At 39.8% G+C, this 16116-nt stretch overlaps 1 protein-coding gene across 1 annotated transcript in view; it reads left to right on the forward strand.

Moving 5' to 3' along the window:
- Positions 1–6826, forward strand: part of dok4 (docking protein 4) — a 48453-nt gene extending 41627 nt beyond the window's left edge. Inside the window, exons 6-8 of the mRNA XM_086026088.1 lie at positions 2023–2161; positions 2898–3009; positions 6681–6826. Coding sequence (XP_085882214.1) covers positions 2023–2161; positions 2898–3009; positions 6681–6826 — 397 coding nt within the window. The remainder of the gene's footprint in view (positions 1–2022; positions 2162–2897; positions 3010–6680) is intronic.
- The last annotated feature ends 9290 nt before the right edge of the window (positions 6827–16116 follow it).

Here is a 16116-nt window from a genome sequence, read left to right on the forward strand (position 1 = left end):
TCTCTGGGGAGCTCGAAGGTCAGAGAGACAGAGAGAGAGAGAGAGAGAAAAAGAGGAGGGGTGAGGTGTCCACGCCCCTACAGCTCATGTTTCCGATGAGTCTCAATTCATGACAATAAAGTTAGATTTGAGTCTATTAAATTGTCCTGTTTAAAACCTTTGTGCATTTCACAATTTGTAACTGGCATCAACTGTTATACTTCAGCTGGGAAACATCTCATTCTGAATGTGTCTAAAGTTTAGGAGTCAAAGATATGAGTTTAAGCCTATATCTACACTCATAAATCGGACCAGGAAAATGATTATTACCATAGAGAAGTAGATTCATCAATGCAAAGTTAGCATGACACACAAAGGAAGCAAAACACAAACATACATTCATGTTTCATTTCAAGGTAATTTTGATTCGTCAAAAGCATAGGAAGTTCAATGCTGCAGTTCCCATGTCGACCTCTTGAGGTCGGTCTTCATCTAGCACTGTCGATGTTCATCGGGGTTTGTGAGAGACACCTTCTGGCGTCCCGCTGGGGGGAGGCTCCATGAAGTCTGTTTTAAGGCCGTTCGAATCCACATGTGGCCTGGAGAGGAGTCCAGGTGGCGAAGAGTAGCTTCTTATCAAGAGTTTGGGTCTTGGCATGTCCTTGTTAAGTCAAATGGTAGGGGTCCCCTGGTGATTCCATTGTTTTGAAGTGGATGTAGTAGACTTGATGGCATCCTGACTCTTGTCTTCAGCCCTGAAGATGTGGTCCAAATGAAGGCATATTCGCTACATCCCTACAGTAACATTGCATAGTCTGCCCTCTAGTGGTTCAACACATGTAATACCATGGATTGTTGCACAGGAGTTAGGACACCATTTCACTGACTGACGGAGACACACCCAGCAATTTTGTTTTCTTAACTAACTGTTAACATTTAGTACCTTATCCATTTTCATGCGAAATATGTACTTGTGTGGGACATCTTAACATCGTAAAAATCTCTACCAGCGCCAAAATACATTTAAATGACCCGGAAGTTCAAGTCTTTGTTTCCTCCTAAAATAACCTTGCGTAATTTCGAAATCATTATTTTTATTGCGGAATGCAATAAAAACATATTGCGTTAAACCGCAAATTTTAGCAATAAAACGCAAATGTATTGTGTCATTACTCAATCATAAATATTTTTGTGATGTCCCCCGGCGTGCTCCAGTCCGCATCATCATCTTCATCACATCGCGACGGTATCATGATACTGCTTTGATTATGATACTACGGTGTCATGATACTGATTTTGCTTATTTCGCAAGCGCTTTTTGTTGATCATTTTTCTACTGGCAAATTACGCCATTGACCTTTGTTGTACTTTTATGGAAGTGAAATAAATTTTTCTGGAAATGCGTTTTGTTAAATACATTTCCTCTTCTCCTTGTCTGCTTTTATGGGATCCACCCACTTCCAGTTCTCACTGGAAAACTTGACAGACGGTCTTGTGTTGGCAGCTTGGTTAAACAGCTGTAAATAATTCAATCCACTCATAACACTCCCAGCCGGTAAGTGGGTGTGCATAGGAAATTAGCCAGCTAATGAGCTTTAAATAATGACCGGTGGGTGCGGACCGACAGAATGTAAGGACGAAAGCGTTTTAAAAGGAGATGGGGCTCATTGACGAGCGCCCATGGGGTCAGGCCGGGCTCATGGGTCCCCCTTCCCATGGGCTCACCACCTGTGGGAGGGGCCAACGGGGTCTGTGCCCTGTGAGCTGAGGTTTTTGGAGCCTGTTTACTGGATTACCACCCCAGTTTTCTTGGAGCAATGTCAAATACAATTTTTGCTACATAAGGCATACACTTCACATATTTATTACCAGTCCCAAGGAATTAAGTCAGAAACTTACCATTCTCCATTTGGTATACTGCTTGTCCTCACTAGGGTCGCAGGTGTACCATAGTCCTGTTTTGTTGTTTCAGTGGCTGATTAAGATACAGCATAATGCTCTGCATCACGATATTTCAATTTCATTTCCTCCTTTTCTCAATAGGCTCTGTGACAGCGGTGAAGGTCTCTACACATTCCAGACCAGAGAAGGAGAGCAGATATATCAAATGGTTCACTCTGCAACACTAGCAATTGCTGAGCAGCACAAGAAGGTTCTGCTGGAGGTGGAGCGAAAAAACAGAGTGAGACCCCTTGCTGTGACTATCACACTTACACATTTAGAATTCTTTATGTCCCAATTTAGGCTTCAGAAAGCTACCAATGGCCAAAGAGACCGTGTGAACACAATTATATTATGGACAGCAACATCTATTTGGGACAACAGCCATTTATTTGCCCAGCAGAACTGAACAACTGGGGTAAAATCGTACTCGATGGTCAAAAATTTGGATCACGGACAGGGAACCAGCAAATCTGCAGCAATGGCATAACGTGGGTGCAACACAACAACAGCAATGCTTGCAGGCCTTGTGTGTCTGCAGAATGCCGCAAGAGTTGAGACAAATGAGAAAATATCTCTTGACCAAGAAAGGCAATTTAATTTAACAAAGTGAAAAGATTTAGGGTTGGATTTGTTTAAACAGCTCATATGCAAAAGTCACCCTAAATATTGAAAATGCTGGAACTGTCACAACACGTAGTAGCCCAAAGCACCAAGGAAGAAACAAGATGTTTACTTGTCTTATTTAGCTTTTTGAAATATTTTAAGCTCTTCGGAATGTTCCCATCAATGACACTAACAAATTGCCCCATTCGTGGGTTAAATTTCGGACCTTAAATTGTTACTAGCCCCTCATTTTGAGAAAAAACGTTTTAACCTGCAGAAGTCCTCTTAAGTATTAAATGTCACATAGTAGTTTTTATTAATGGTCTGTGAATGCACATTTTGTTTTACAATGTTGTCCGTCCTATTTCCAGTTGATGTTTCGAGGTTCAGAATCAAACTCCTACCCATCTACTCCTGTTGCCATACTGCCCAGATCAGCCTACTGGCACCACATTACTGGAACACAGTTTGACATGGACTCTGGTAGGCTACACACCATCCTTCATGCATCTTTCCATCCATCTCCAAATTTTCTGTAGCGTGTCTCCTGTGTGTGGTCACAGTTACGAGAGGACGTATGAATGTCAGGGAACAGCTAAATTGCCAGCCAATCACACACTCACGTTCAGTCTCTAAATAACCTCTATGTTTTTGGACTGTGAGTGGATTACTCGAGAACCCACCCAAGTGTGGTGTGTGAGAGAAGCTTTTTGTGAGTTAAGGTTTTTTGTGGGGGAGGTGAATGTGAGAGTTTGTGAGAGCTTCAAGTTTCAAGCAAGTCCCAAGTTACCTGGTCAAAAACCAGGGAGCCATGTCGAGTCGCCATTAAATTTCAAAGTCATCACTTGGGTTGAAAAAAATTGTAAAGCGCTTTGAGTGTCCGGTTGTCCAGAAAAGCGCAATATAAATCTGATGCATTATTATTATTATTTGTTTAGTTTTTCTAAACAAGTCATAAGTCAAGTCATCCAATTTTTACATCATTTGAAAATGACAGGGCTCAGATAATGACCGATCATCGCTCAGCTTCAGAATACAGGTGAGCTGTGATTGGTCGTTACCTGAGCCTTGAGCAACTGTGATGTTCTTTTCAGTCGACAGAAGTGACAAAATGACCGTCCCCTAAGGTGGCTAAAACGGGTGGATTTTGCTGCTTAACTCATTCCACAAACACAGTATTAATCAGAACCCCTTGTTTCAACTAGTGGGCTTGCATAGAACATATTCTTAAAAAAAATGTTTTGGTTGACATCCCCTTTAAAAGTTCATCTACACCAGGGGTGGGCAATTCCCGTCCTGGAAGGCTGGTGTCCCACATGTTTTCTATGTCCCCCTGCAGATTATATGTTCATTTGAATCAGGTGTGTTGCAGCAGGGAGACAGAGACAACATCTATCAATGTCTGTGGAAGACTTGCTAACTTGATTACCAGCAGAGCTGTGCAGCGACCCTCCGTCCCCGGTTTCCGTCCTGCATATTCATCGACCCACGTGGTCCTTTGCCGGCGATAGCCAATCGGCGTCGATTACATAATATTTACGTCACACGCAGGTGCGGCATGCCCAAACAAAGAAAAAATATCAAACAAAAACAACTGACACACACACACATGCACAGTGTTGTCATCGGTGAAATAAAAATAATAACTGACACATGTCATTGTGTCTGTGGAACTGCAAGGAACAGTACACCACGCCCTTTTATTTTTCATTGTTTCCTTATTTGACTGCATGTCAGGAGTGCGGCACCTGCATGTGACGCAGAACCTATAAAGTTCGTTCTCGACGCCGGTTGGCTGACTCCGACTGACTGGGACCACGTGGGTCGATTGAATATGCAGGACGGAAACTGGGGACCAGTGTTGGGGGTAACGCGTTACAAAAGTAACGCAGTACAGTAATACATTACATTTAGGCAGTAACGACGTAATGTAACTTGTTACTCCGATTTTTTTGGTAATATTATTACAGTTACTGAGTCTGGTAACACGTTACAAATTTCAGGACCATAATATATGTGTTGACATCTGTATTTTACATTTAACAAGTAGATCTGTTCATTACATCACTTGATCATAAGATATTACGTCCAGCTATACTTAATTAAAAATTCGCACTTGGAGCTTCATGTAACAACGTGAGTGCGCGAGTCAACCCTCTGTCAAGCGTTTCGAGTATCTTTACACCATTGACAACATCTAAGAGGGCTGAGAACTTATTGTTTGTGACAATAATCACTGTCACGGTTTCATAAAATAAAATGCAAATCATAGACACAAAATACAAGCAGGAACAAACCTAAGTAAAACGAAGCGAATAAACCGCAAAAAAATAAGTCACTGTGCTTTTTAGATATGATTTAATGAACTTAGTGCCATCAATTGCCATATGTAAAACGTAGTGATTCTGATTGGCTGTTCACAATCAAAATGCAAATCATCTGCTGGTGACAAATTACGTCACGCTACGGCACCATCAATCGGACAAACTACAATATACGCCATTATTTGAGTCTGATGCGCTCGTTTCTTATTTACCTTTTTTTTCAAATCACCTCGAAACTTTGTCTCCATGTAGTAAAAGAAAATTAGAACTAACTGAACTTTCAATTATTATAAATAAAAAAAGTAATAATGAAAAAGGAAAAAACATTTAGTCAGGTCAGTTTTGACTTCAATACATATTTTTGCTTTTATTACACATGCCCTGTCTGTGTGTATCTATCTATCTATCTATCTATCTATCTATCTATCTTGTTAGACCAATTATCGATTTTATGTTATGCATCACTATTATTTGTGTGTAAATGGCAAATGGACTGTCACTTGTATAGCGCTTTTCTACCTTTGGTACTCAAAGCGCTTCACACTGTACCTCATCTACCTCCCGATGACACAGCATCGGGAGCAACTGGGGGTTCACTATCTTGCTCAAGGATACTTCAACATGGTCACAATGGCCGGGGATTGAACCCACAACCTGCTAGTTGGGAAAGGACCACTCTACCACTAAGCCATGCCAGTATGTAAATTAATTTGAGAATAATGATAATTTCATTTGTGGTTTACAGTCTGTGATCATTTATTTACTGGACAAAATATCAGTTCCAATATTTATATTTAAAAAATAAATCTTATTGATACAAATATTGATCAAAGGTAGAGATGTCCCACCACACCATAGTGTCAAAACATTTAATATTATAGACCACACTATATAGTTAAATATGCTCATAAATTAACTTTACCAGCTAGAATATGGCAGCGAATTTTGCATTTTCCTTTTAAGGTCTTGAAATCATTATTAAATAAATTAATCCCCGAATTTTGAAAAAGTAACGTGAAAGTAACTTAAACTTGAGTAACGCATTACTCTACAAATAGAGTAATATTGTAAAGAAACGTATTACTTTCACATGCAAGTAACTAGTAATATGTAATATATTACATTTTGGAAGTAACTTGCCCAACACTGCAGGGGACGGAGGGTCGCTGCTCAGCTCTGATTACTAGCATGTGTTCAGGGGAAGAGTAAACTGTTCCATGCATAAAAAGGAGAAAGATGTCCTGTCCTTATGGCTTCCACAAGGTGGAAGAGATAGAAAGGCTTGCCGTAGTTGTGGAGCCATAATCGCTACAAGTATAATTTGTAAACAATTGTCAGTGCTTCGGCCCCACTTCTTTATTTAAACTCCATTAGAATTGGAGTTTGTAAGTATAATTTGTCAATGCAGGGTTTAAAATAATCCCAATTTGAGAAGTAAAGAGCCATAATCAAAAGGAAAAAGATGGATCCAGCTTGAGTCTTCACCCAGCATTAGCTTCCGTTGTGTTGTGGAGGCATCGCAGCATCCATGCACATCATTTCCTGTTATGACTATTTCAGTGTGCAACGATACTCGACCAAATCAAAACTGACTTTCAAAAAGGGGTGCAAGACCTATGATAGGATGATCCACATACTGCTTTTAAGCCGGCCTGATCCACCATCCATTAATTAGGTTGATAGTATGCAAGATCATAAGTGGTGAGTTCATAGCAGGTACATAGCTATAAAATGGAAAATGGTCTTTAATGGACGTTTATTAGCAAAGTCTTGGTCCTTGCATATATGTGCTTTGTAAAAAGGAGAAAACTGTTTGTGCTTCATCTGCAGGTAATGCTGCGGAAGAGCTGCTGCTGTCAACTTCTTTTGCTGCTGAACACTGTGCTTCTCTGGCCTTTGAAAACATGCATGCCCAGTCCCAGCCCGATATAAACTCACATTACCATAGACGCCAGCCTACTTTTCCAGGACAGTGACACATCCACACACCGTTGTTACTGTAACTATCAAATCTGCTCAAAGCATCAATAAATGTAGATTTGTCATCCAGCAATCTCTTTTGAAGTTCACCATCTCACCAATAAAGTTTATGTCGCCACTCAAAATCACAATTTAATGTACCAGTGGTGGTCAGAAGGTAAAATATACAGTGTATGGTTCATCAAGAAAAATACATCCAAATGTGTTTTGGTTACACTAGTTGTATTATTATGTATGGAACACGATTTTTACAAATGTTATGTTGTATTAAACACTATAATATCCATGTCACAATGATCAGCTTCTCGAATTGATACACATGAACAGAAAATCTTCCGGACAGTGCCAGCACCACAGCAAAATTATGAAGAAGGCGGATATGCCATCTTCAAGTCACATCTTTGATTTGCCGGCTGTGAAGGGTGGTCGTGGTTTTTCTTCTGATTCATTTCGTTTTTTTATTCACCTGGATTATGCCGTCACGTAGTGTTGCTGGCTTTTGTTTGAACCGACGGGAAGACAGCATGAGCCTGTTTCGGTTTCCTAAAGATGCAGTTTCCACGAAAAAGACCGAGACATGTAAAAGCACCTGCTGGAAGCATCGATCAAAAGCCATTCAGAAAAGAGAAAGAAAAGAGGTAACAACAAAAATTTGGTAACACAAACACAGAGATAGACAGACTAGTCGTCCACTCACAGCCACCATCATCCAAGAGAGAACATATACAGTACATGCAAAATTAATAGAGGCCACTCTCTGACAATCAATGAAAACAAACCAGTTTACAATGCTGAAGTGTACCGAACTTTTTTCATTGACTAGCAGTATTTCTATTTTGAAGGTTTTAACAGATTTGTAAAAAAAAAATAGCCCACCACCTTTTTTTCAATTTGTCACATACATGCAGTGCATTAGTGCCATGTGCATTTTTAAGAATGAAATTGCAGAAGGCACCTGTATATGGGCCTGTATTTTATTTGTTGTCAAGTTCACACAGTGTGCCTCATTTACTTCCTGATAATGAATGGATGGATGGATTTTATTCAAAAACCGGTATGCCAACAAGGATATATCAGATATTGCATGCAATAAATGTTTTTGTAACAGGAAAACAATAAAAATGTGAAGTTCCAATAGGATAGATAGCATTTCACCATAAAAAAAAATCCAGAAGTTCTAAATATTTAATTTGTTTAAGACAACTCAACTCAAGACAACTGAGTAAATTAATTTCTTCGTCAGGAATTACTAACAACTTAATTAAAATTAGTGTGTAGAACAAATTATCAAAAAGTGAGTTAGTTCAACACAATACTTCTGAGTAATATGAATGTTTGTTTTTACAGTGTGGCAATCATGTCTTCCTCCATCCTCAGGAAGTAGTAACAATGTGGCTGGGTTTAACATCGTGCATCTCTTTAGTTAGATGTTATCTCAATACATACAAGGTAAATGTCTCGCTAGTGATAAAAAGATCATGGTCGTTTGTTAAAACAAGGCACAGACTGCACGTGGCACTCTCAAAATCAGGGGATGGAACAAAACTATTGTTGCACTTACAAAACAACAACTGGAAACTGAGGCACCCATCCTTTGCTGCACTTGTTTGTACAGCAATGGATGCTGCAATAAATGCTCTTCCACAGTGCGGCAATGCACCGTCCAATTCGAAAGAAAAAATATGCCATTCGTTTCGTTTTGTCTCTATCTTGCCGCACCAAAACTGAGGTCGAAAAATGACCTTTACAATCTATCAACTGAATAAGGGGTCGCCATAATTTAAGATAATGCTGTGCTTAACACTAAAATTTGCTTTATTTCACAAAAAACTTTCCTGCTTCATTGGTCTACCTTAAAGGTGATGTCATTTGAGGTCTTCACTATTACATTTTTTCACCAATGATTCCTGCATAATTTGGAACCCAGATTCAGCAACAATTTGTTAGACCTAAAAAAAGACATCATCCACCCCTTCGTTTGATGTTTTGGAGCCTGGAGAATTGCATTTTGTTTTTGTTTTTTTCTATTCCCCACTACAATTATACTTCCAGCACTAAGATTGCGTCCCAAATATTTGACTTGTTGTTTCTACATTCGTAGTTTATTTTTGCTTACTTTGCGCTCTTCTTCAGCCAAATGTTATAATAATGAATAAAGAATTGTTCCGCCTTGTCGCAGGGTCAGACAAGAGAGGAGCAGAGGGCCCAGGTGCCCCTCCCTGATGTCTGCGCCGCCACATTATCTTCGCTTCTTACTTTTTGCCCATTAAACGCTCCTGCTATATGATTGATTCCTGTAATACGGCTACTTTATGTGTAATTAACTTAACCATTAAAAACGTGTTCAGCTATCGATGCGTCTAAATATTGGATCTTATCAGGATCCTGTTTTTCAACAAACTTCCAATCCTTACATTGCTTTTTATGATTTAAATTTACCACCCATTTTCCCCATTGTATAGACAATTCGGTCCAGTTTGCTAACACCTAGGGTGTTCTAAAAACTGGATTTTTATCAGTAGGACAGCAATTCAAATTTCCTGTTGTAGTCATTCTCACTACAACCTTTTCAGGTGGAGAATTCTTACTTCTGCATCCACACCAGTCTGCTGTTCATTATCCTACTACATTATATGGAATAAAATACCTTGTGGTATTTTAATTCGCAATCACTCTGTTTACTTACACACGTCACACAGGGTTTCACAACCGATTTGCACAAACATACACACACCCAGAATTCAAGTGTACACAGGCCTTCGCCATCCTTTTTTATTATTATAATTATTATTATTGTTATTTTCTTTTTTAAGATGGCCAGCAAAGTCATATTTTGTTATCCAAAGGTTTAAGTGTTGTATTTTGGAAGGACAGTGATGCTCCACAAATGTCCAATCTTTGCATGCGAGGTTTTGTTTAGGATCACTTTTATCACCGATTTTACTGTTAGTTTTCCCCCATTCTTTTGATGAAGAGTCAGTTTTATGACACTTAGGGTGTCCTACACTGACTTTTACCTTAAAACAGGGTGACAATCAACGCAGTGTGTGGCAATCCTCAAGCTTCTACCACAAGTGGCGTAGGATTCTTGCCTATTGCGTCCACACAAAGTTGTCACTTACAATCCTGTTTATATCCACTCACACAGTTTACACAGTCACACTTTTAGCAGCATTTTTTCATGGAGTTTAAGCGCGTACAGGACACCGTCGCCCTTACAGTTTTATAGACTCACTCTGTCTTACCACTTAACCAGGGACTAGTATTGTCAAGGTTTTTTTTCACCAGCGCGCAATTCACTCATCCACGAGTGTCGTGTGTTTCCTTCTCACCCAGAGATGTCTTCACTCCTCCGGCTTCCCGTCAGCCTTCAGTTCCCAGAAGTGGAGCCAAAGACCAGTCCTGCAAAGGGTCTTAGAGCCGTGGCCACGGACTTTACCTGGAGGTTGACTCGACAGCTGGAAACCCATCCATCTATCCATTATCGATACCGCTTATCCTCACAAGGGTCGCGGGCGTGCTGGAGCCTATCAGCTGGAAACCTTCCGGCATATAGGCTCGAAGGACCAATTAAATGTCAGGTTCGCACCAAGTGAGACATTAGTAAACAATGCACACAATGAGGAGAGAAGACACTCGACAACAATATTGTCTTTTTACTTGCAAGGAGAGCGCAGGGAAGTGTACGATTACAGTTCCTAAAACCCTCTGCCCGGCTCCCGCGCCTCCTCTCTTTTTATTTTCTTCGGAGTCCCTGATTACAAAGGTGTTCCAGCTCTAAGGGAAAGGGGAGCGAAAGCAGCTGGAGCACTACGAACTTGTTTTGTCTATTTGTGTGTGTGTGTGTGTGTGTGTGTGTGTGTGCGTGTGTGCGTGTGGGGGTGTGTATGGTGTGTGTGTGTGTGTGTGTGTGCGTGTGTGGGGGTGTGCATGTGTGTGTGTGTGTGTGTGTGTGCGTGCGGGTGTGTGTGCATGTGTGGGGGTGTCCCTGTGTGTGTGTGAGCCATTAGCATACATATGTGGAAGCAAAGCACATCAAGCAAGTTGGGCGTAGATTTGGAAAAAGCTAAAGCTAAACGCACAAGCTAATAAAGATAACAGGCCTTGTCCACAAGAATCCAACACATGAATAATAAAATACATTATTATTCTTACATTTGTAAATTACTGCATTTCAACATCTTTGGTTTTTGAAATATTTGGAGGGGTTTTTTTCTATTAAAAGCAAAAAGGTGCTTTAAGTCAAGCCTCAAGAACAGTGGCAGTCTTGATCATAGTAAGGGAAACAATTCATTTTCTTTTCTCAATGTATATGCAGCCATCAATATTTAGGATTATTTTTTTATTCAGAGCCACATTTGTGTTATAATTTAGTTATTTTGATAATTACATGATTAGATGTTATATAAATTACCATCATTTCAATTAATATACTTGGCAGGATAAATATTTTTCATGTTATCATATTTTCAGGAGTGGCCGCAGAGTCAGAGATGGAAACAGACTTGCAGTGATGACTGGATGAGATTGACAATGAGTAGATGGCCCCAGCTCGACCGTCTGACTCAGGGGACTCTGTGAATGAGGATGGTGAGATGCCACCTCCGTAAGAGAGCCGCCAAAAAAGTCACATCACAACATACAGATGAAAGTACTTGATAAAGTCATGAGTACTAAATTGCATAGATGTAAAACGCATCATTGTTATTTGTAGCCATAACATTTTTTACTCTGCATCATTGGATGTTATTAAATGGCAATAAAGAAAATAGTGAAATTGTATTTATGTAATCCTTTGTAATCAATCATTGGAAATGTCCTCCTTATTTCAGACATCATACAAGAAGAACTTACGTATTGTTTGATATATACAGGGGGTGCAAAAGTATGTATACAGTAGTATCGCATCGGTGAAATTAGTGACATTTTTTTTCAGTTTTCTTAATAAACACAGTAAGTATTGTATGGGTTTGATCTTTTTTTTTTATCACTGCATACCTCTTTTTGAGTGTTATATGATCACACGTATGCATTTGAAATGGTTCACTGAATAACCTGTTTCACTGCTGACAGACTCCTTGTTGGGAAAGACATTGCTCCAAGATGAAATATTGATAAACTGTATTGTGATGCATATAAAACACACAGTGACATTATATACTGTTTCTAAATTCCTTTATTATGCATACAACCAAGTAATATACATTACTGTGCATGTATATGGGCCATTCTACCGAATTGGTTCAAAGTGGAGAGTTGGAAAATGTGTATGTTATTTCAGAATAACTTTTACTGTATTCATGTTGCACCATATCTAAGGGGCACATATACAGTAAAAGTACAGTCAATTTTCAAATAGTATTTTCTAGCTTTTCCCTATTATCTTGCCTGTCCTCAAAATTTGTCACTGTTGAAACACAATTACAGTAGAATAAAAATAATTCTATTAACCAATTCATATTTTTTTCCATTCCCCACTCTACAGAGTATTTTTATAAATTAATATATATGGTTTTGACTTCAAAATCAAATTAAATGATTTTTTTAACAGAATTTAATATTACTTTTTCCGAAATGAATCAAAATTGTATATGCTATATTTCATTGTAAAATTGATCATATTGACTTCAAAAGTCATCAGTAATTAAAACAAACCTACCCTTAAACAATCAATATCATAAATTGTTGGTTGATAATTCAATTTTATTTTTTTTAAACATGTTTTTACGGTAGTGACTGAAAAGTTTCGGTTGTGACCATACTGTTGCTGGTCACTACCGAGACTTGCACACTTTCGAAAGGAAGCGCTGACCCGCACCAGTGAGGACAACGAGACTATAGATGGACTCACTATACCTGAGACTGAGCCTCATAATGCTCTTGTGACAGGCCCAAGACGAGGTCTAAGAAATAGAAACCCACCTCGGTGGTTATCAGGCTTTGTAAGGTAAACAAAGAGAGAGATAAAACTTGGAGAGTGAGAGCACTGTTCTAGCTGAAAAGTTTGTAATATGAAAAAAAAAAGTTCAAGTTGTTTTAAGCACAGAGTTCAAGACAACAAAACAGAATATTACATGTGAATAACTTCTTATGTTTATGATGCAATTGTTGTTTGACACCAAATAATTGATGGACATTTTGCATACAAGTTCAGGATTTAAAAATGTAATATGCAATACAAGTATGCTTTTGATTCATATTCTGTTGGTTGGTTTCTTTTTTTATACCAAGTACTTTGCACTCAGAGAAGAGGAATTTTTTTAAGAAAAAGGGAAAATGTTGTGTTGTGTTATTGCATTTATAAACCTGCAGAGGGCACTGTTAGCCATGAGAAGGTACAAAGAGCAGAGGGAACCTAATGTGGAGGAGGAGTGAAGAAAAATAAATGTGAAGTGAAGCACATTGCTCGTCTCTCTGATTACTCATTTTACTTTACAAGCAATATACAATAAAGTGCTAACAAAACTGGCCGAAATCTTGGAGAGAAGCAGACACGAGGCCAACAACCACCCTACAGTCAAACGGCTCCCTGTCAGCTTTGTGAAGCCAGGGGAAGGCAGTGCGGACACCAGCCGACGAGGTCCCCGGGTGCCCTGGCTCAGGCAAGGGACTGGAACTTGAGGGCTGGTATCGGTAAACAGCTGCAGTTCACCTGCGAGATTACCACCACATCACTCCGGCCAGACATTGTGCTTTGGTCCGCTGCTACCAAGGCTGCCATGCTCATAAAGCTTACCATCCCCTGGGAAGAGGGAATCCAAGCCGCCTACGAGCGCAAAGCAGCCAAGTACTCAGATCTGACTGCTGAGTACAGAGAGTCAGGCTGGTCCACAACCATCTACCCCGTGGAAGTAGGCTGTCGGGGCTTTGTCAGCTTTTCAACAGCAAGACTGCTCCGTGACGTGGGAACAACTGGGGTTCAAGACAATGAAAGGGATCAGCTGCCATGGGTGGCAGGGCCACCGCTCCGCCACCAGGAGACATTCCGGGGTCAAAGTGAGTGAAACTCAAATGAGTGGTGGTCCCTGATGACCCTGCAGCTGGCCCCAAGGCGCTGGATGAGGCGCGTCAGGCATAGTTGCCCCACAGGAATAACACCAGACCTGTACAATTAATATTTTGCATACTGTATTTTGATTGTAGTAAGTAATACTCTTCTGAGACCACAAGATGGTGGTGTAAGTGCCCACATTTGTGTCCAAGCCACCCACAGTTCTCTTGTGTCCACAAGCGTGTGCACTGTGGGCAGATTTGGACATGCCTCTGTCACTTTTTCAGGGGGCTCAATAAGATCCAGGCGTTGGTATCTGACCACCTTCACTAGAGGTACTATGTGGCAAGGAAGCCCGGCAAAACTTCTCCATCTCTCACTGTTTTTTGAGAGACATCTGGTGGTCTTTCTTTTCCTCCATGCTCTTCTGACTTTCCTTTGCTCTCTACTGGATAATTCATTGATAGACTTCAGCTTTCCTTCTTCCTTCCATCTCTTATTTCTTTCTTTACTTTATTAAATATTCTTCGGATTCCACTGGGTCGTTATTTAACTCTTTGCCTGTACTCTGTCTCTCTGCTAGGCCTTTTGGCATTTTTGGTGTTACCGAATGAATATTTCCAGATTCGAGTCACATCACACATAACACGTTTCACGTCTGTGTTACGTATGTATGTGGGAGAAGCGCATGCGCCGCATACGACAACAAAATGCGGAAGCGTTTGCAAGTGTATGGAAATACCTATTTGGCTATCGAGCATTAAATTCAAGTGTTAAGCTGTCAGTGAAGGCCAGATAGACAGTTTATCAACCACTTTGTCTTTCTTCATTGCTTGCCTCACGCCATCACAGCGGCAGACCAAGGGCGTTTAGCCACTTGCATGCCAGAGAAGACACAAAATACACCGGTTAGCTTAGCGCTAGATACCAGCCTGTACGACAAGCAGATAGATCCTGGTGGTTTAAGTAACTAATCTTAAACTAAAGGTTGGTGCTGCGTTGTCGTTACCGCATATGTATACTCAATATGTTTTCAAAAAAGTGAATTTGAGGCTTGGCAAAATACTTTGGACAACGTATGGTGTAGATCAGTGTTTTTCAAACTGTGTGCCGCCTGGAGATGTTGTCAGGTGTGCCGTGGGAAATTATCTAATTTGTGTGCCTGTGCGGTCCAGCGCCTGGCAGAGTAATCATGTCTTTACCACACTGTAGTACTCTTCCATACCAGCAGGTGGCAGCAGCAGGTAGCCAATTTTCTTAGTTTAGAGCCAAGCGAATTAGTGACGCATGTTTATCCAAACAGGCCCATGTTTCACACTAAGTATCAATATGAAACATTATAAAATACTTTTTTCTTTGTGTTTATTTTATTCCTATTCAAGACGTTATAATATAATGTCATTCTTCAATGTTAAAAAAATGCTTATATAAACAATATAACACTTATCTTGTTAAAATAAGCTTTTTTTTTTCACAATTTCAGATGCTGGTGTGCCACGGGATATTTTCAATGAAATAAATGTGCCTTGACTCAAAAAAGTTTGAAAAACATTATAAAAGTACACTACCATCATGATACAATTGGAGCATACGTTTTTGGGAAAATAGAGGCGAAAAACAAAAGTAATAAGATGAAGTGTTTGGAGTTCAAACAGATCAAACATTTAGAAATTAGAGGAGAATTATTTTTTAATTTTAGTTTTTTGGTTGGTATTTTAATTGGGAAAATGTTGAATTTTCGGTAAGTGGGAATTTTGGCATGTTAAAAATACTTCTAAAGTGAATTGAATGAGCTGGATGTTTTGAATTTCTAATTGGAACGATGTAAATATGAAATGTTGAATGTGCCTTTGGGAATGAATGGGGATTTTTTTGCCGGAGGTCTAAACGGTTCCTATTCTCTTGGCCGCCCACCCAGAGGTAGGGCGACTCTCCCTAGCCTATGTGACTATGTGTGATTCTATGGTCTTACCTAATTCCAACTAGATGTGTGCCAAGGGTGTCATAGATAATAAGATGCTAAGCCAGGAGGAAAGGTCTCAGTGACACAACGACCAAGCTCAAGTCATATGTGCCAAAGAGACCTAATCTAACAGGTGCACACGAAGGAGGCAGTAGGTCTGCAAAACATCAAGGGGATCCTGGCCGGAGGAGGTGTGTCTGGCCACGATCTGTGACCCCTGCATGAACCTCTGATTAAGGATGGATATCATTTAACATCTTAAAATATGTTTTTCTACCTTTCGTAATACAGGTGGAGTTAGGTATTTCATCCTAATTCAAACTCTAATTTCT

This window comes from Filicampus tigris, chromosome 3, assembly GCF_054856515.1.
Source record: "Filicampus tigris isolate MCC_2025a chromosome 3, RoL_Ftig_1.0, whole genome shotgun sequence".
NCBI lineage: Eukaryota > Metazoa > Chordata > Actinopteri > Syngnathiformes > Syngnathidae > Filicampus > Filicampus tigris.